We start from the raw sequence: 21753 nt of genomic DNA, 5'->3' as shown, positions 1-21753 counted from the left end.
CCCTCTCAGCTCTCACACTACTTATGTCTTTTTTCTTATATACAGTTATATTACATGCCCTCTGGCATAACAGCTGTTGGTTTAAATCATAATTTTATTTTACCTTGCACAGAAGGACTCCAAGAGATAATAGGGTGCTGTTGTATTTAGCAATGAACAGAGTAAGTTATTAATTGCTGTGCCTAGGTACATCTAGGCAGTTGAGATAAGCCCAACAGCAGTTGCATTATTTCCAAAACTAGTCATCAGTAACACTCCAGGGAACTTTAGTAGTTTTTTCTAGTCAGCATTACATGCAACAAAAAACTCAAAGCTTAGTAGGTCTTTCCTTTGTTACCTAATAATCAGGTTATCTAATATTTACCAATGGGGGGGGGAATTAAAAACTTGCCAATAAAGAAAACATAAAGAGCTACCTGTACCTATTCTAGAACATTTTTTAAATATATGCTTTATCTCAGATATATTAAAGAAAATCCTGAGCATTTTAATACCATGTTTTCCCAGAAATAAGACCCATCCAGAAAATGAATGAACGAACCTTTTATTGTCAAAGTACAACCTTGTATACACTGAGAGTGGCTGAGCCTCCCATCATACCCATCACCACAACTCACAGTAACAACAAACCCACCATCTTGTTACACCATGTGAGCTAATTGCACAACACACCGGCCTCGCAAGTCAATCATACATAAAATTATAAAATTATTTCCCATTCAAGAGCCTAACAGCCCATGGATAAAAGGTGTTCTTCAACCTGTTGGTACGGCTGGCTATACTCCTGTATCTCCTACCCGATGGTAGGAGAGTAAAGAGGAACCGACCAGGGTGTGAGTCGTCCCTGAGAATTTTCCTCACTCTTCCAAGGCAGCGAGCCCTGGTGATGTCAAAATAAGCCCTAGCATGATTGTTCAGGATGCTCGTAATATAAGCTCCACCCCAAAAATAAACCTCAGTTAAGATCATCAGCCAGACGGATGCATTTAGTACCGTATTTCTCAAATATAAGCCCTAACAGGAAAATAAGCCCTAATGCGTCTTTTGGAGCAAAAATTAATATAAGACCTGGCCTTATTATCAGGGAAACACAGGTAATAACACAGATTTTTTTAAAATGGAAAATAAAAAATCTGAACAGGTGCTTTTCTTACTCAAGAATCACCTATACAGGACAAAGGGAGAACCCTACCCATGAAACAGAAGATCCCACCTTCAATCTATGTTATCTGAGCTTCAGGTCTTCAATAACGCTGCTGCAGGACTGCCCCTTCCCATCTAGCCACAGGTCTCCATACTCTGTGGCTATTTCTGTTTTAACTGCTGGAGAGAACAGATTCTCACTTGATAGCCAAAGTGTTCTCTTTTTTTAGGAGTGGTGGAAAATAGCAATGAAGCATGTTCCATGAGATCACTATTCTTACCAATCTCTGCCTTGACAAAGGGGCTCTCCAAACAGCTATTTTATCAAAAGAACAAACACTATGTAGAGAAACTATACCAACTTCTGTCCCATAACAACATATGAACTATCAAACAGCTTATGAGATAACCAAGTATCTTTTACCTACTTACCAAAGTACACAAAATACACAAATAGACAACCTGGGCTGCCCCTTTATATCCAGTATTGGAATTATCATAACTTGTTAACAGCAGATTTCATGAACTCCATGCCCAGACCTTATGTCATCAGCACTCCCAGCTTCATATGGGACACCACAAACTTCCTAAGAAAATTGAACTCCATAGACAATCTCCCTGAAAAACCATCTTAGCAACAAGATATGTTGAGGCACTGCATAACAACATCTTTCACAAACATGGACTTCAAGCTATTAGGAATATTATCTTAATGATGCCAAAATAGCACACCTTGCCACCAAGTATGTAATTTTGTACTACCTCTGGCATTAACGTATATCTGCCAATCAGTTGCACATCCATGTGCATACACATGAATCCACAATATGCCAACATCTTCATGGTTGATCTGAAACAACACTGTCTTAACTCTTACCCATAAAGCCCTTCCTTTGATTGAGATGCAATAATGACATGTTCACCATCAGGAGACGTGGTAAAGAATTTCTCATGAAATTATATCATGAATTTCAACAATTTGTAAGTCAACATCCACCTTAGCGTAGACCCATCTACAAAACATAAAATTTTCCTTGATATTCTTGTTGTACCATAAAAGTAACAATGGATACTTACCGGTAAATATTTATTAGATTTAAATCCTGCCTTTATTACTTTACAAATAACTCAAAGCAGCAAACATACATAATACTCCTTCCTCTTCCTATTTTCTCCACAACAGCCCTGTATGTTGGATTGGACTAAGAGAGAGTGACTGGCCCAAAGTCAGCCAGCTGATTTTCATGCTTAAAGTGGAGCTAGAATTCACAGTCTCCGATACCACATTATACAATAAACAGTATTCAATATTTGTGCATTTGTAATTGTATACTGGGAAACATGGGGGCAGGTCAGAACTGCATTTTCTATCTTAGGTCAAGTGATCAGCAGGGAAAGGAGTTTAGAATACAGGTAGTCCTTGATTTAAGACCAGTCACTTGGCGACAGTTCAAAGTTATGACAGACCCCCCCCTAGTAGTCAGGTGACCACATATTACATAGGAAATAAATGTCAGTTTTCAGCAAAACCAGCCCACAGAAAACCATTGGTTCCATTAATGACCATGGCATTTGCTTAATGAGCACAGCAGAAAAGGTTGTAAAATCAAGTCAGTCACTGGTGATTACAACTGTCACAAGTTACAACTGTAGGCTCCATTAGGATCGTAACTCAAGAACTATCTGTGTATCAGCCAGCAACATTCCAAGCTGCTGACCCACTCCCTCTGCCATTAAGGGGTTGGGTGTTTTTTCCCCACAGCAGTACTTATAAACATCCAGCCTATTTTAAAACCCAGTCTTTCTTTCACCAGCTTCTTTGACCATATCAAACATAATACCAGCGTGTTTAGATTTCAGAAAGTAACTTTGCTCAACGACAGATGAATCGATGGATAGGGCCCTAACCCTCATCATGTAAACTTTTCTTAAAAGTCCATTGGGTTAAAAGTATAAAAATACAATTTGCTTACAAAAGCCCCCCTACACAACACAGCATATCGCTCTATGTACAAATTACTTGTCATATTGACTTTTCTTTAGTTGTCAACACCCCATTAAAAGAATAAAATGATACACTACTTTCACCTTGTTGTTTTTCCATGGAAACAAGTGCCTCTATAACTACCAGGATGCTAAAAATATTAAAGATAAAAAGAGAGGTAGGGCTCTAACCTCAATAAAAAAAAATTAGATGGATTCCATTAAAACATTCCAGGTCTAGAATGGGTTATAGACTCCTTGCAGAGATGGTTTATGAGAATTCTGTTGCTGTTTTCTGATACTTGTTTTTTGCATTGTTTGTATTCTATTGTTTTAGATCATGGGTCTTCAAACTCGGCCCTTTTATGACTCATGGACTTCAATTTCCAGAATTCCTCAGCCAGAGTGCCTGGCTGAGGAATTCTGGGAGTTGAAGTCCATGAGTCATAAAAGGGCCGAGTTTGAAGACCCATGTTTTAGATTATAAAGTCATAATGGAATGGTGTGGTCTAAAAATTCAATAAACAAATAAATGAATATTTCATATGTTTAAGCCATGAATGCTGTTGTTCAGGAGTATACTTGTGACAAAAAAGTAATTTAGTCCATATTTAATCAAAAGCAAGCCTTTAATATCACTCATTTTAATAAAAAGGTGGACTTGGTATATATACTCTTTTCTTGGAATAAGTATACTGAAAGATTTGTTTTCAATTATATGTTTATACCATACAGCTGCATTCATTAAATCACAAGCCAGTTTTTCAAGTTTTTTTCAGAATTAATTCCATTGGGTTAATGGAATTCATTTACTACTATGCTTGAGATTAGAATTGGAAAGGGAAATTTTGAGTCTTTCTTTAAGCATGGATGGATCACCTCCAAAACGTATTTCTGAAGATGTTTTCCTACAAAAATGGGAAAGTGACTTTACTTAACTTCAATCAGCACCTATTTTGGCTGCCAGTTGCCCTCCGGGTGAGATTCAAGGTGCTGGTAATGACCTATAAAGCCCTACATGGCATGGGTCCGGATTACCTACGGCAGCACCTGCTGCCGGCGTCAACCTCCCTCCGTCCAGTGCGCTCCCACAGAGTGGGCCTCCTCAGTGTGCCTCCGATCAGAGAATGTCGACTGGTGGCTCCCAGGGGGAGGGCGTTCTCTGTGGGCGCGCCAGACCTATGGAACCGCTTGCCGGTTGAGCTCCGGATGGCCCCCGACCTTCGCTCCTTCCGATGCGATCTAAAAACCTATCTATTTGAACAATCCGGCCTGGTCTGATGGGTTTGGGGTTTGGATTTGATTTTAACATAGTTTTAATTGTTGTATTATATTGGGCATAATTATTTAATCTTTTTAAACTTTTGTATTTATATTTCGATATTTATTGCCCTGTACACCGCCCTGAGTCCTTCGGGAGAAGGGCGGTATAAAAATTTAATAAATAAATAAATAAATAAATATTTTGCATTTATAGGGTTTTTTGACCCAATTCAAATCTTCCATCTGGTATGCTTTATTCTGCCAATCAATTTAGATTGTTTCTTAATCTTATTAGTACGTCTGAAGTCCCTAAAAGCTTTTGATGGAGTTTTGAAAGCTAGTTCAAAGAGATCAAGTGCCTATAAGTCTGAATGGGACAGAATGAGAAAATTATGAAATATATCATCTTCCTAGTGTTACTCCCATAGGTGCAGAGTCCGCTTTTTGGATCTAAAAATGCCATCTTGCACAGCATCTGGGTCTTATTTGCATTTTGACAGAGATGGCTGTAGATCCATTGGTTACAACAAAAAACTGACTGGTCAGCTTGTTGCATAGGCCTAACATTGGTTTGGTCTGTTTAGCTCAGCACTATCCTGCAGGTGGGCAGTATTTAGCGGCAGCACTAGGAGGAGCAGACCTCATTACCAAAATTATGATATGGAGTAATAATCTTGTTAACTATGATTTAAAAATTAAAACCACTGGCCCATGCACATTTTTGTAGTGCAACCTTCAGTGTTCAAATCCACTAGTCACTAGCATGGAAAAATTGTGTATGCACTCCTAATAAAACATTTTATTTGTAAGAAAAGTAGGGGGGGGGAAATCTGACTTAGATGCCTGGTTCTTGTCATCTCTTCAGTGGATCAATAAAGTTCTTGCTTTCCTTCACCCCGGATATCTTCATAAAACCTGAAGGGTGCCACCCTATTTACATTTACTTGTAAATTAACCCCATTATATTTAATGTAGTTTCCAATACATAAAATGTTTGTCTGAAGATAAAGATTATGAAAACATGTTATGACCTCAAGGATTTCATTTATGATGTAAAGGAGCAACAAAAATAGAATTCTTTCTCCCATATGTTGGCCTTCCTAAATTGATCTGCACTTGTAGAATACTGCATGAAGGCAGGTGTTTGGAACGTGGCTGAAGATCCAAAACAAAACAAACTCACTTGGAATTCTAGCAACAAAGTTTTATTTCAAAAGAAGCATTTGCAAAGGCTTGGTGGACTGAAACACACACAAGAGTTCAGCCACACCTTACAGAGCTGTTTTGACACATTTTTATATCCTATCCCCAACGCAGATTCCCACTCCCCTATCGCACTCAACGCCCCTTCCCTAATCATCCGATAAACTTTCTGGACCGCCTAAAATCACTGTCCTTCCCATGTTCCAGGAAGCCCCTTTGTCCATATCCTATCTTTCACCATCTAATTTTCTGTTACCACAGTTCATCTCCTATGTTGTTTCAATATTTCCTCTTACAATTTGTAACTTCTGCTTTTCACATTTGTACCTGTCAATACTTAGATAAAATATTATTTCTGATCTTCAGTTGGCTTCTGCTTCAACCTTTATAGACTCATTAGAACTTTCCGAATAATACTTTTATTCCTTTCAGAGGTATGATAAAATATGGCCTGTATTTTTGTTAGAAAAATGGAATATAAAATCTTTATAAAGGAATCTTGGGGAATTCTACATAAAGTACATGATCTGGGAAAAGTTAGGGTGCTTCATAATAACAAAGTAGCGTGCGCTTTAGGCAATGAATTGGTGGGCACATTTGGATTTTTCCAAACTTGGGGTAGAGCTCTCTCAAAATGGCTGACATCAGGGCCAGACCATTACAAACAATTCATTCAGCAGGCAGCAGCCTTATTGCTCTCCCATACTCACTACCAATATTCTGGGGTGCAGTTAGGCAACTATCATTTTATCTTCTAAGAAAGCCTATGAGGCCCAAAGTTATTCCTGGAAATAAAATATCAGAATGGCATTTTGCTCTGCAGCAAGCCAGGTTTTTTTCCCCTTTCTGTTCCTTCCCCCCCCCCCTTTCTCTATAGGTAAACCAATCCCCCTTCCCTCCCCACAGCAAGCACCAAAGGAGGTGTCCCATAGGTACAGAATTTAATGCTACTTCCTTGCATATGTATCACATAATCCTTCTCTTTACAAGGATAGATTTTAGGTACTTTGCAAGTTAAAATACATTCAGAAATGTGTAGCAAGCAGGAACGGTATTGTTTACACTAGTATCTCACTATGCCTGAGACTCATGGCACTAGGTGGAGACTTAGGACCCTGAAATGTTAAAACTTGAAATCAAATACAAGAAGTACTTTTAAAGCCAGTAAACTGAAAGGCAGGACTCCTGGAAATCTATATTCTTCTTAGGGAGGCTGCACTGAAGAAACACCTCCGACCTACAGAGTAGTTACTACCTCTCAACAGGAAACCCAGGATTTTTGACCCCTAAATAAGACTTTACACACCAATCGCCAACACACACACAGTACATTGTGTAGCACAGTGTCAGCTAAGATTTGGGTCGACCCCAAATTATATTCCAAAAAAAAACAGCTCCTAATCAGCTTCAACCCTATTAGGCTCAGGAGCTTCTCAAACCACGAAACTTACCCCCACCACCACCACCACCACTTTCAAACGAAGAAACAAAGCAAGCGGGTAGTGATGTTTTTTTTTTAAAGTTTTGTAAAGCGTTCCCTCCCATTCCTTCCTCATCTTTTGGCGCGAGGGAAAAGGGAGCAGCAGTAGCGCTCCCGCCGTTGTTTTCCTTTTGTTCTTCGCAGTTCGGCGCAGCCGCCGCTTTTTTTTTCCCCGAGCCCTCTAAGCAGCCTTTTAAAATCACCCTTGCTGCTTTCTTTTATATTTCCTCCACCCACAGGTGATGATGCAGACGCCGACTGGCTCCGCCTCCTTCCCCTTTACCCTCCCTCCCCCTATTTCTCTCTTCCACTGGAAGGGCTAAGCTCCCCTTAGCCAGTAAGCCTGCCCTTATTTAATTTGGAGTGTGATTTTGCTATTTTTAGCTTCTGGATTCTCTCCAGTAAGATTTTAGAGGAGGCTTTTTTTTCCCCTCTCACTTTTTTAATTCTGCAAATGATTTTGACCCAGCTTCCTTCCTCCTGGAACATTTTTAAAAAAATTATATAAATAAGAGGGGGGCCTGTCTGCTTGTACGCTGTTTCTCTCTTTTTTTTTTCCACTGCAAGTCTCCCTGCCTTCTGCTTCAGATCTGCAATTGCAACCATCAGCAACCAGAAGGGGGGATTATTTCCATTTCACCACAACACACAAGGAAAAACGTATACAGATTCGCGAATAAGAGTAATTGTAAGTTGGTGATTTCTAAAAAAAAAAAGTTGCGTTAATTTTATTTTACATTTGCAGAATTTAGAAACGGATTTTGCAAAGTCATTTGTTTGTAAAAAAAAATGTATCTGTGCTCTTCATTTACAATAGGAAGCAAGTAAGGCATGCGGAATAAAATACTCTCCAGCCTTTTATTCTCAGCGTGCTTGCAAGTAAGAGAAGAAGGGTTATATATGCAGGAAGGGAGGTCTTAAGCCACTGGACTGGGGAAGGCGGAATGGCCTTGTAATTTGTGGCTAAGTGGGTATGGTTTTTCTCAAGCACTTCGCCTTTAATGTTAAATTCTAATGCACTTGATCCGGATTTTATTCAGGGTGGGAAAATTGATAGACATATTTCTACAGATCACGGGTCCGAGGGTTAGAACTCCTTTTCTTGTCTCCCTTTATTTTTATTTTTAACGTCGGAAGAGAGTGGTGAACTGCTTTGCTTATTGCAACTTGCTCCTATCTGCGAGACTCCCGTAACATTGGAGCTCTGGCGGCTAGTGTTTCAGGTTTCCCTCCCCCACCCTTTCTCGAGATCCCTACAAATACATGCACGCTAGGGCTGTGTTCATTTTCAAATCGCGCGACACTACTTTCGTCCACTTATTAATTTTCCAGTGTATTTCTTCCAATAAGACGTGCAGATCCGGGGGAAAAAATTGTGTGTGTGTGTGCGTGCAAATAGCAGGTGCATTAGGCTTTCTAGAAACACCCCCTTCCGCTCTTTTAAAGGGAAAGATGCCAGAGCTTTCGTTTTCTTTTAAAGGAAATTGGTTATAATCGCTTTTCAGGTGTTGAAATGATTGGTAAATTTGACTAGATTTCCTGTTAGACGGATTTGCTTTGTTCATTAGCCTGTGTATCGTTTTTGGCTTACATTTTTGAGCAAAGGCTTTGGCTGTTGTTGGGGGGCCCACACTACTGCCCCACATATGTATATTCAATTTCAGTGAGCTGCTGCTACTGATTTCGAATGTTTGTGTTTTTTCATTAAAGGCTCTGATTAGGCAGATTCTAGCTCCCAGTCTCGATTTAGTGAATTGCTCAATTGGAAAATATTGGGAGAACTTAAATCAAAAATATGTTCAGAATTGAAAGTAGTGCACCTAGCTAGCTTATTATTAATACTTGGCTAACTGATGTTGGTAGAATTGGGTTTTTAACAATTGGGGAAGTGTCTTGAAGAAGTACCTGAGTGTTATTAACTAGTGCTTGGAAGAGAGAGTTTATCCAATTTCCTTTTTTTCTACTGATCAAAAAAGTTGGTTTTAGTGGAAAAGGAGGAGATGGGGGACTGTGTAACTTTCCCCATCAGCGTTTTGTTGTATGAAAAGCTTCTTGCTAACTTCAAAAAATGTAATTTACCCTTTTTCCTCTTCACAAAGAGTATAATACTCCCCTCCTCCCCATCAAGGCCTTGTGGGACTGAACATTTGTGCCCTGCGGGACAGCTCTTCAAAAGTTTCCAGTTCTCTGTTAACCTTCCTGTGTGGCCCCCCAGCCTTCCTTATCGCTTTCTTTTATTATGTGCACTTCAAGTGGGGCTGGGTGTTTCAATAGCCCATCTTCTGGGGCTTCAAAAGAATCCCTCTGGAATGCTCCATTAAGGGATCTCCAAAGCCAGCCCTATTTTCAAACAGGCTGTTCAAATTTGTGATTTGGTGTTTATGTGTTTGCCTCCAGCATATTGTTAGCAAACCCAATCCTTTGCCCAGAAGGTGCCCCAGCTCCTGGGAGGACACTGTGCTGCTTGGATTTAGGCCAGCCATTTTCGATTGAGCAACCTGTTGTCTTTCAAAATTTAATTTGTTATTAATCAGAGAGAAGCAAACAGTTGTGGCGCAAGCAGGGTGTGGGAACCTGGAAGGGGAATTGGCAGATTACTGTATTTGAGGAGAAAAATAACCCCAGAGATTGCTGTTTCTAAGGGTGACAGGTTGTGACTGCTGGCATTCAACTTCATTTTGAGGAATGGGTGATCTCTCTGGCCCTACTAGCTGTCTAGAATAATATGTAGTGATGGAGGGGTGCTGCATAAGCATTTCTTCAGCCAGTACTTTTAAAAGCATTTTCCTTTTTTTTCCATCCAGAGAAACATATCCATGGATTCTCAGTCTTCCCGGGCTTCTCTGCATTCACTATTTTAGGATGTAGAAACAGGATAATTTACCTTTTCCTGCATTCATTTAAAACTGGAGATTGGCTTTCATTGTAGCATAGTGTTGGTTTTCTTGGTTTCTCCATGTTGGTATAAGACTTTCCAAAATCTGAATCATTTGTTTGTTGATTTGGACAGTACAGGTAGTCCTCAACTTACAACAGTTCATTTACTGACCAAAATTACTGTCAGACTCTTGACTGACACTGAAAAAAGTCATTTTTCACAATTATGACCGGTGCAGCATCCCCCATGGTTATGTGGTTTACATTCAGATGCTTGATAACTAGTTCATATTTATGACCGTTGCTGTATTCCAAGATCATGTGATCACCTTTTGCGACTTTCTGACAAGCAAAGTCAATGGGGAAAGCAAATTCACCTAACAACTATATTACTACAGTAGTTTAACAATTGCAGTGATTCACTTAATAAATATGGCAAGAAAAGTCATAAAATAGGACAAAACTCACTTAACAAATTTTTCACTTAGGAACATAAATTAGGGGCTCATTTGTGTTCGTAGGTCAAGGCCTACCTGCAGAAGGGAAGTGAGTGGGGATATTTCTTGCCCTTCATTGCATTCTCCATCAGAAGCAAGAGAGCATTCAGTGGTAGCAAGTAACTGCAAAGGTTGTAAGTTGCCCTTTAAGTATTTATAGCCTCAGCAAAATTCATCGTCTCCAGAAAATCTGAGATTTGAGAAAGGGGAGAGAATAATACTGGTATATTAGTTTATATATTATTGCCATAATGTTTATTTTGGCATTTTGTCACAAATCATAAACCATTATTTAACATGTTGTATAAATCAGATGATTTGATGAACAGATCTAGCCTGTTCTATAAATCCTGTTTAAAACGAGCCATGCCTTGATGTACTGTGTAATCATAAGCATTGGATTAGACAAATGACCTACAGTAGCAGCTCGCAAATTCCTAAGAGAAATGGAAGACAACCTTGTAATAATGGTCTATGTAAAATACAGGTTTGATTTGTTGTGTTTTCCATGTGATTCTAATGATAACTGTTAGTAGATACCCTTCCCAAACTGGGAATTGGTATTATAAATCTAAGAATTATCTATTAGGTATGCAACAATTTATGTTCATCCAATTGACTTTCATTGATCAAAGTGCTGTGATAATAAGTTACATAGTCTCTCTGTGATCTAAAAGTTTAGTCCAATTTTAGATGGATCATTGCCTAAATGACATTTTTTTACATTAGTTAGAGCTAGTTTACTGTAGTGGTTAAGGTGCTCATCTAGTAACCAGGATATAGTGAGTTTATTTATTTATTTATTTATTTTATTACATTTATATACCGCCCTTTCCCGAAGGACTCAGGGCGGTTTACAGGGTAATTAAAAACCAAAATACAAAAGTTAAAAAACCAAGTTTAAAAAAAAATAAATTTATCCCTGTATAAATAAAACCCCAGTTAAAATAAAATTAATCCTCAGCCTGGGCCAGAGAGCTCGAAGAGCCAGGTCTTCAGGTCCTGGCGGAATGAACGGAGGTCGGGGGCAGTCCTCAGCTCCACTGGCAGCTGGTTCCAAAGGGCAGGCGCCCCCACTGAGAAGGCCCTATCCCTGGGTGTTACCCGCCGGCAATCTCTTACCTGTGGCACCCTGAGAAGACCCTCCCTGTGGGAGCGCACTGGACGAAGGGAACTTGATGCCGGCAGCAGGTGTTCCCCCAGATATCCCGGACCCAAGCCATGTAGGGTTCTGCCTTAAGCATGAAAGCCTGTTGAGTGGCTTTGAGCCAATCTCTGTCCCGTAGCCCACACAGGGGTGTTGTGGGGAAAATAGGAGGAAGAATTTCCTGCCTTGAGTTACTTACAAAGTACAAAAGGCAGGTTAAAAACTAATAAACTTTCCCTTTTTCACCCAGAAATGTTGTTTTTAACAGACAATTGAGGAGAATAAAGTATGTGTATATCCAGATGTCTGTTAAAACCAAATTTATATCATATGTTGCAAATGATGTAAATTTATATTAATCACATAGACCAGTGGTGGCGAACCTTTTAGAAACCAAGTGCCCAAACTGCAACCCAAAACCCACTTATGTATCGGGTGCTGAGTGGGCATGGCCCATTGGGTGGGCATAGCCCATTGGGTGGGTGTGGCTGCGGTGGTAACAGCTAGCTGGGTGGGACTAAAAAGTTCAATCAATTCCAACTTTGCGAGATCTTTTTTTCCCCCCACAAGAAGTTGAAATTGATTGATTGATTGAACCTTTTTTTTCTTTTTTGCACATGGCAGCGGAGGCCTAAAACTAAAACGTTTTGTAAAACCCAGCTGAAGGCCTAGGACTGGGGCGACGGCATGCGTGCCCACAGAGAGGGCTCTGCGTGCCACCTGTGGCACGCGTGCCATAGGTTCACGACCACGGACATACACTTTGAATGCTAAATACTTGTCTGTTATTTGGAGGGATGCAAATCTGGTATGTTGAAGGTCCAATGAAGTCCAATAAAACAGGATCCATGGTTTCACTGTCATCTGACAGATTTTCAGATGCAATATCAAAGGTTGATATGAATACTATTCTTGCTGCAAGTAATTTTTACTCAATTTATTTGATTTGATAATTACATGTCTACCCTTGTTATTGTTGTAGAACCTAGTATAATTCTGATATTATTACAAGTAGTAATAATATCCGACTTAACCATTAGTTTAGTGACGGTTTGAAGTTATAATCACTGAAAAAAGTGACTTACAGCCAGTTTTTACGCTTATGACCATTGCAGCATCCCCATGGTCATGTGATTGGAATTTGTGCACTTGGCATTTGGCATATATGATAGTTGCACTGTTCCAGGGTCGTGTGATCACCATTTACAACCTTCCCAGTTAGCTTCCAATACGTAAAGTCAGTGGGGGAAGCCAGATTTGCTTAATGAGCACATGACTCTCTTAACAATTGTCTAGCTTACCAACAGAAATTTTGGGCTCCATTGTGGTCGTAAGTGAAAGACTACCTGTATAAAGTATAATCTGTAGAGTAGAAGAGCTACAGGCCAAGCTATTTCTGAGTTTCAATGATATAAATAGGGTTACAGTGCATATACATTGCAGTGCATAAATGCACTATAATTATAACTATAATCTTCAATCCATATATCAATCTTCCTCAAGCTAGTGTCTTCTACAGATATTAGACTGCAGTTTCTGTCATTCCTAGGCAAGCTGTCTGAAGTTACACATCTGGATGGCCCCAGATGGGGAAGAAGCCTAGTTTATAATCATAATTCCAAAAAGAGGTTGACAACATAATAAAGCTGTTACCTTAGGTTTTTTCACCAATGAATTGCTTTTGCATCCTGTTTATAAGATCTCATGATTTGTGTTATTTTAAGTTCTTTTCTTGTTCTCTCTCTCTTTCTCTCTTTCTCTCTCTCTCTCTCTCTCTCTCTCTCTCTCTCTGTGTGTGTGTGTGTGTGTGTGCACCTCATATATAGGAGATACCATTCCTACATTTTCAGATTTAATAATTCTCTCCTTCTAGACATGAAGAGAATCTAAAACTGGAAATTCATTCCTACTAGTAGATGATGATTTATTTACTGACTTCCCAATTCAAACAGTATGATTTTCTGATGATACTATGTACAGTTTTTCATTCTATCATCTGTATTTTTGGTCTGATGGAAATTTGAATTAAAATTTGGATTGATAAAAAATATTGCCTCAGTATGAATTTCACATTTTGTTAATAACTTGGTATGATTGCTTTTACATCATCAGTCATTGTGCGTGAGCGTTTTCCAGGTAGTACCAGCTCTGAAATTAACAGCCTTCTGCATTTTCCTCAGTCCACCCTGAAAGGTTTTTAGAAGGGAAAAGTATAATATTTCTTGAAAATGTGTTGGTCTGGTATTGGTTATGTTGATATATCTTGAATTGAGTATATTAGTACATTAATATATTTTCTAGTTTGTGTGGTAAAGGCAACAGTATGCTTCCAAGATAGTTTCTAGAATTGAGATCCTAGCTTACCTCGAGTAACATTTCTTCCTCTTTCTTATTCATGAGTAGTAAGACTGGTTTTGCCCAATGTCTTGTCTGCAGCAAGGAATGCTATATGTGAGGGAGGATAGAAAAACTAGAGGTGAAGTTGGGGAAATGTAACATATTGAATGAAATATAACCTTAGTAGAATAAATTTTTCTGCTAGATGATATGAATGAGTGGGAATGAGATGAGAGTGTACAGAAAAGGTGATTAGGCCATCCAGAGACTCAGGAATAATTGAGAACAATGTTGTATACAGAGTATTTGCTTAGAAAAAGGTCTGCTTTGAATTTGTGATTGTACGTTTATTCACACATATTGCAAAGGAATACAAATCTAAAAATATGACTGGTTTGATTGTTTATAATGAAAATTGAGCAAAATATACAAAACCCTGATCTTCTGAATGTTGGGCGACCATTTCTTGATAATGTCAAAGATTCATGGGGGAAATGGATACAAGAAAAAAAGAAGTGAAAGAGGCCACTCACTGAAACAGAACGACTGCTGGGATGAAACTCAAGGCATATGTCTTAGAAAGAATATTTGAGGGATATGTCAAAGATTGGAGTTGAAATGTTCTTAGTGTCCAAAAAAAGACTAATGAAATGGAAATAAATGCTGTGAGAATCTTAGACTGAGAAGATTTCAGTAATAGCTGATATCACTAAAGAAATATTAAAATATGGATGTGGTTAACATGTGTGAAGCCAGCACCAATGCCTAATATCTGGAAGAATTCCATTGTGTTCTCCCACAGAAAATGAAAGATACTACAAGGAGAATTAGGTGTTAAGTGGGCCTAGGAACATGTCTGACAGATTTCTAATTCAAAGAAGAGAAGAATATAGTGCAGTTACATGCTGGACAAGAGATATGCAGCTCATCTTTATTCTTCAATATATTATTGAAAAACAAAAAATACATGTTTATTTGGAGAAAACTTATGATTAAGAAAATAAGCTTGAGCTATGGGTTATTTTGCAAGAGTATGTTGAAAGTTGGTTGCCGAATGCAATAAGCATTATACAGATGAAGTAAAATCTGTGAGAAAATGAATAAAATGCTTAATCAGCATTTCAGCATTATGCAAGTGGTAAGAATGTCTCATTATTTAATATGTTTGTGGTGATGTTAAAGATACGTTGGTTGAGCATATGTATACTTTGTATGTAGAAAATGCTTTGTTGGCTGAGAAATTGATTTGTAGCAAGTGCTAAATTGTACAGTGCATATGCATTGAGGAGTTTTGGTCTGAAAATTAATGTTTTAAATATTAAAGTACTTTTTTACAGAGAAAATAGGATGAATAAGTTATATGGCAAAAAAATAGTAAATTGATGTATATCATGTTAAAATATTGTAAATTGGGATATGGACAAATTTTAAAACATGCAATAGAAAGGTAGTAGGTTGCATTTGATCTATGGTGAAGAGTGAATGTTTGCCAAAAGAAGCAAAAATGGCTGTGAGAACAGCATGCTTTTGCCCATTTAGTTGTATGGAAGCGAGAGCTGGATATGTGAAGAGGAACATAACAGTCACTTGAATGCAGTGGGAATAGGATACTTAAGTGTGTGGCTACATCAAAAAGAGATGGGGTCAAAAATGAATGAGTGATGGATGACTGTGTATTGAATTCAAAAGTGAGTGACCAATATGAAAAAAAAAACATTGAGTGGTTTAGACATGCAGAGAGTAAATGAGGATTGAATTACAAAATAAATATATGAAGAACAAACAAATGACTTGAGAGGAAAGGGAAGACCAAGAGATTTATGGTTGGGTGGAGCTGATGAGAGCTGAAGAACAAAAAGCAATATATGAATCAGTGTATGGGAGAGGCAGGGGTGGTTTTCAATGATAGGAAAGTATGTTGAATATAATGAATAGGGTTAGTGTAACATAATTTTAGCTATGCTTTTTTCTGTTTCATGTTATTTAATTTATTCTGCTTGCTCCTTCTTTTGCATAATTTTATTCTACCACAAAAGGTAATAATGTAATAGATACTGTATATATTTATGTGAAGATGTATTGATGGCTTCAGAGTGTGGTTTGTGATGGTGGCTTTTTAATCTTAGGTGAGAAGATCTATTTATCTGTATCACATATAAGGAACTTATTGGCTGCATGCATCTTTCTCAGCACCTCTTTGCAACCCCAAATTTAATGAGACCATTTCCCCCCTTTTTTCATTTTGATTGATTTAAGGGATGAAGCACTTTTTTAAAAACCCCACTAAACCCTCAAACATGGGTTTGAAAATTCTGGCTTTGCACTTTCCAGTGGTATTACAATATTACTGAATATGCTTCATGTAGCCTCAGTGTAGAAAGAGCAGGGTTGATACCAAGATTTTTAAAAAATGGCCACCTTTAATTCTCCTGAAACTTATGGCATAGGGAGCATAATTTCATAGCAGTTCCTTTAAAACTATTTACAATTCATTGCTTAATACATTTATTCCAAAGTAAATCCATACTAAATTCAGTAAATTCAACTCTACAGTAAGCATTTCTAAATATTATTTATATGTGTCTGGTTCTTTTTTTAAAAAAGTATGAGTCACTTCCACAATTGAGTATGAGTCAAATTTTGTAAAAAAAAAAAAAAAGAAAGAAAAAATAAAAAGACTAGTACGTCTCTGTGCTCAAAGTTCATAAATCTGTCTGGGGTATATATTTTTAAACAATGTTCCTAGAAATATCTACATCCTGCAGGCAGCTGATTCTAAGTCCAAAAAATCTCCTTTGGTCATCCTATAAAAACTCTCATAATTTTGTTTTCTTGGCTGAGTTTTTTTGTTAAAAAAGTGAGCTTTTCTCAACTTTTGAATTTATAAGTTTCGAAGAAAAACTAGATAATATTATAATCTAAAAAATATGGACCCTTTAAACTGTATGCTTTGCATTTAGGAATAAGGATAGAAATGAGCTTTTGCTACTGGCAATGTTTGTAAATAATAAAGCTTCATCAAATATTCTGAGTGTCTTAAAATGCTCAATCCCATGAACTGTATTCTTCAGATCTTTGCTTATGGAAAGTTTCTATCTCGTATTGTCAGTGCTGCAGACTAAGCTTCTAATGGTGTACGTAAGAAAAGGGGAAGGCACATTTTTGGATCTCTGGCAACATTTGGAAATTACATGCGTATTGTGGCAATGCTAAGAAAATATCTGTCATTGGATGTGAAGGCAGTCAATGTACAAAAGCAGTCCATGTAGATGAGGGAATTAGCTGGTCACCAAAACACCCATTGCCAAAAGGACAACTGATGAAGTTGCTGCTCACTAATCCCCCTAAAACGCTGTCTGCCACCTCAGCATATTTTTTCATGGCAGGTAAGATACATAACCACCCCTCTGTTTTGTTTTTAAGAATCAATATATAATCTATAGGGGGGTCCAAAATATTATTTTCATTGAAGAGGAGGAGGTTTTTATAGCATCCATATTCTTCTGTATTTTTATTTGAGGATGTCTTAAGCAAACTTTGAAGGCAGGAAGATAGCCTGGCAGACACCAAGGAACATGTTTGCATGGACATGGATGCAAACAAAATTCTAAATTAATGTGAGGAGGAAAGGTTCTAGTATCCAAAGGCATTAAGACATTGATTTGGTTTTTTTATATGTTATATTAGACATTCAAGTGGGGGGAGGGGGGGAAGAGATTCATTCATTGAGACAGTACATACTGCTTTCAATTTGGAGCTGACCTCAACCATATCTGGAGCTTTGATAAATCTTTATCATATATAAACAGCCCTGGCTCTTTTTAATCAAAATCCTTTAAGGGTTTTCTGACAAGGTACTGTCAGTTCCTGGCAACAGCTAGGAGAAAAAATCTACAAGCCAGCATTTCAGTGAACTTCTCTGTGTTTGGAATGCACAGAAAAGTTGAGGACTTCTCTTCTCTTCAGGGGTCAACAAAGATAATCTATGGTTGGATGATATGCTGTGGTTGCCCAAAGGCACCTAACTTTAGTGAAATGGTTTGATCAACATAGTCAATGTGAATCTTTTAAAACTGTGGACAAGATGGTGCCCTGCATTTCAAGCTGATACATTGGTATTTATTGTGGGGGAGTTGCTGTCTAATGACTCCCCCTCATCATAGGGGTCACCATGGAAACAGCTCAGCAGGTAGTCTACCCTTTTTAAGGCCCTGTTTCTGATAGATTCGGACAGTTGTCAAGTTGCAGACATACAAGATTCAGGAAGAAGTAGTATATTGCTATGTGTGATTGGAAAAATAGCTAAGGGGCAGAGCGATACAAAATTACATGAGTTGGCATATTGACATTCTCATTTTTATCTTAAAGCAGAGGTTTTGATCGAAGTAGTGCTATATGAATAAGGTTTAACGTCCCTCCCATATGGCATTTCAGATATTCAGACAGAGCTACCATCATTCTTGCCCCACTCAGAGAAAGTATTGTTGTCATAGTGATAGCAGCACAATTGATATGGGTTTGGCCTTCAAGAGAAAAAAGTGTGTAGGTCCTTTTTTTCCTCAACCCGATGTGCCATAAAGACCTAAACCCATTTGATGCCTTTAAATTGGGAATGATTGACTTAGACCTAATTTAAATAGGATTTCTTAGTCAATGTAATGCACTTTTCCTGTCAATTGCCCTTAATAACTTTTATAGAATAATATTTAAATTTTGTCTTGCAGAAGACCTTATAGTTTCTAAAATATATTTACGACATTTATTTTGGCTTTAAATAACTTTTCCCTATGTTTTCTATTTTTCAAATTCTTTGTGGAATAACTATCTTCCTAAATTCTTATTCTTGCTCAATTTAGATCTTTGAATTAGACATGTAACACTGGGCTGGCTGACTCTTCTTTATGCTTCCATCCCCAGTGCCTTTTTTCAGAAATCTTATCACAATTTTTTCTGCATTATGTGGGACAAACATCTTCCTTATTGCTTAGCATCAATATACAGGTGATTATGAGTATACAAAGAACAAAATGCTAGGATATTATTTTTTTCTTCAGTGTAATTTTATCACTGGCAGTGCCATGGTAATTATAAGGCATAGTCTCAAAATGGGCTTCAGAGAACTCACCTTAAAGTATAAAGGCTTACTAAAAAACAAAAACAAAAGATGCCCCTGAACGCAGCCCTCTTTTCCATAGCAGAAAATGCTTTTTGCTCTGAAGCTTCATTTAAAACAAACCATACTTTTTTTTCATTCAGAACTCTGGCCATTCTTCTATAGTTCAATGATAAATTAATGAATTCATGGAATGAAGCTAATAACTATTTGGATATTAAATCAGGCAGCAATTGTAAAAAAAATATTCTAAAAGCTGGATGATAATCTGTTGGTACTACAATAAATGTGAAGTGAGTCTGATTAACTTTTAAGAAGCACTGATATTCTTAGTCCAGTAAAACATGTAGCCTTTAATAAAAATCGGAAGTGTTCTAGTTTCATGCTTGGCAGGATAACAGAGTAGTGCAGCCAACTCTTCTAATAATGGTCTATCATGATATTCGTGTTAGCCTGTATGTTGTACTGCAGTGAAGCAGACAGACACATACATACACACACAAATTTAGAACAGGGGGCCCTTTGGATGCCTTTGGAGTGTGCTGATCTGAATAGATCCATTTTTCAAAGCACTCAGCTTTCCCTACTGAGGCAAATAGAGGGCATTTCCTCTTTGCTTGGATAAGAGCACCTCTTGAAAGTGTAGACTGGGCTTTTCATTTGTTCCCTGGATAGGGAGAGGACAGAGTCCTTTGCATTGTTCATACCCTTTCGTAAAGTTTGATATTCTAGTAGCCAGAATAAAATCTGCTTTTAAATCTACCTATGTAGACATTTGAGAGAAAAGAATTAACAGAATCATTTTATATCTGTCCTTTTAAAAGCGAGAAGATGAGTGAATCCAGTGCAAAATCAAGCCAACCCCTGTCTGCTAAACAAGACAAGGATGTTTCAGAGAAGAGAGGACGAGGTCGGCCCAGGAAGCAACCCCAGGTTTGTACAGTATTCAACTTCCCTCATGTTATTAGGGGAAGCTTCTGCAAGATATACTATGAATCTTGCTGGTTATTGCTTAAAGCAACTGAGTCATAGTAAAAGGGAAATAAAAAGGACTATTATGGTGCGACCAAAGCTATTGATAATACACAATGAAAGTTAAACATCAGTAGGTCATTTACTCTGCATATGTAATGAAAGCAACTCCCCTGGGAATCAGGGCATCTTGCTTTATGATGCTGGCAATAATTGTGACAGTCTAACTCCTTTGTTTCTGGGACAAACACAGTTCTGTAGAGGAGTACTGAAGTAAATTCTGAATCTCTGCTATTTTCATTATTTGCAAATATCAAAATATTTTTCTTCCTAAAGTATCTAGAAAGCACTTTAGTAGCTTCAATGAATGCAGTATCCTGGTATACTAGGAGAATAGTTCAGCCTTAGAGTAGTTTATTTTGATCCCAGAAAGAATGCAATTTCCCTCTATAGATTTATTTCAGCTTAAAGTGTTGAAAGTTTGGGAACTCTTTAGAATTGTCTGCAATGTTGCAATATTGTCATCTGTAAAATGATCAGAGTTTCAACTACCGTAAGTCATATTAATAAGTAGAACTTACAAAGCAGTTAATACAGTATATTGAACACATTGAGCAAACATTATTGTGTTTCTAAAGAGTTCACATATTTAATCTCACTACTATAGATGTTCAAAAGACTTTGAATCACATTATCATTTATGATATGATTCAATAGAAGATTTTGATAGGGAATCACTTCACCATTCCTGGAACTTCAATCTCTGTCCTGATCTCTTTGCTCTGAGTTTTCCTCAGAGACATAAGTATTTATCCAAGATAGTTAAGTATAGTTTTGATTTTGGATGACAGCTTCATGGTATGTTTTCTATTTTACCAGAAGCAAATATATATGCCATTATTGTCTATCTAAACTGGAATGATCTTGCTTGTGAAGTAAGGGAGCCACAAATTCATCTCCCAATTTTATGGAGCATCACATGAGGCACTCTAGTGACAGTGATGTCATTGAACAAGCCTAGTTAATTTGAGGGAGTTGTTTTTAGCATTTGAGGCAGTTAAGGGTAAAACTAAAACTGAGAAACCTTTCTTGCAAATTGTTTTCATTCCCATCCTTAAAGCCACCAATCCAAATAAAAATGGATCAAATTTGCACAAGCAAAATTTGGTAATTTTTTTGCTGGTTTTTGTTACATTGTGTCAAAGTACTAAGGGGCTGCAAATGGGAGGCTGGGCTGTGAATTTATTTATTTATTTAATTTTTATACCGCCCTTCTCCCGAAGGACTCAGGGCAGTGTACAGGGCAATAAATATTAAAAAAACAAAGTACAAAAGTTAAAAAACAATTAAATAATTTATGCCCGATATATACAATAGTTAAAACCATATTAAAAAACCCAACCCCAAACCCATCAGACCAGGCCGGACTGCTCAAATAAATAGGTTTTTAGATCCCGCCGGAAGGAGCGAAGGTCGGGGGCCATCCGGAGCTCAACCGGCAAGCAGTTCCACAGGTCTGGTGCGCCCACAGAGAACGCCCTCCCCCTGGGGGCCACCAGTTGACATTCTCTGATCGGAGGCACCCTGAGGAGGCCCTCTCTGTGGGAGCGCACTGGACGGAGGGAGGTTGACGCCGGCAGCAGGTGCTGCAGTAGGTAATCCGGACCCATGCCATGTAGGGCTTTGTAGGTCATTACCAGCACCTTGAATCTCACCCGGAGGGCAACCGGCAGCCAAT

At 38.0% G+C, this 21753-nt stretch overlaps 1 protein-coding gene across 1 annotated transcript in view; it reads left to right on the top strand.

Moving 5' to 3' along the window:
* Positions 1-7405: 7405 nt before the first annotated feature.
* Positions 7406-21753, top strand: part of HMGA1 (high mobility group AT-hook 1) — a 30252-nt gene continuing 15904 nt past the window's right edge. The window contains exons 1-2 of the mRNA XM_081325981.1: positions 7406-7760; positions 19868-19976. Of these exons, the coding sequence (XP_081182107.1) occupies positions 19875-19976 (102 nt within the window). The 5' untranslated portion in view covers positions 7406-7760; positions 19868-19874. The remainder of the gene's footprint in view (positions 7761-19867; positions 19977-21753) is intronic.

The sequence above is a fragment of the Vipera berus genome (genome assembly GCF_964194415.1).
Source record: "Vipera berus genome assembly, chromosome: 3".
Classification (NCBI taxonomy): domain Eukaryota; kingdom Metazoa; phylum Chordata; class Lepidosauria; order Squamata; family Viperidae; genus Vipera; species Vipera berus.
This window is presented reverse-complemented; position numbering and strand designations above follow the sequence as displayed.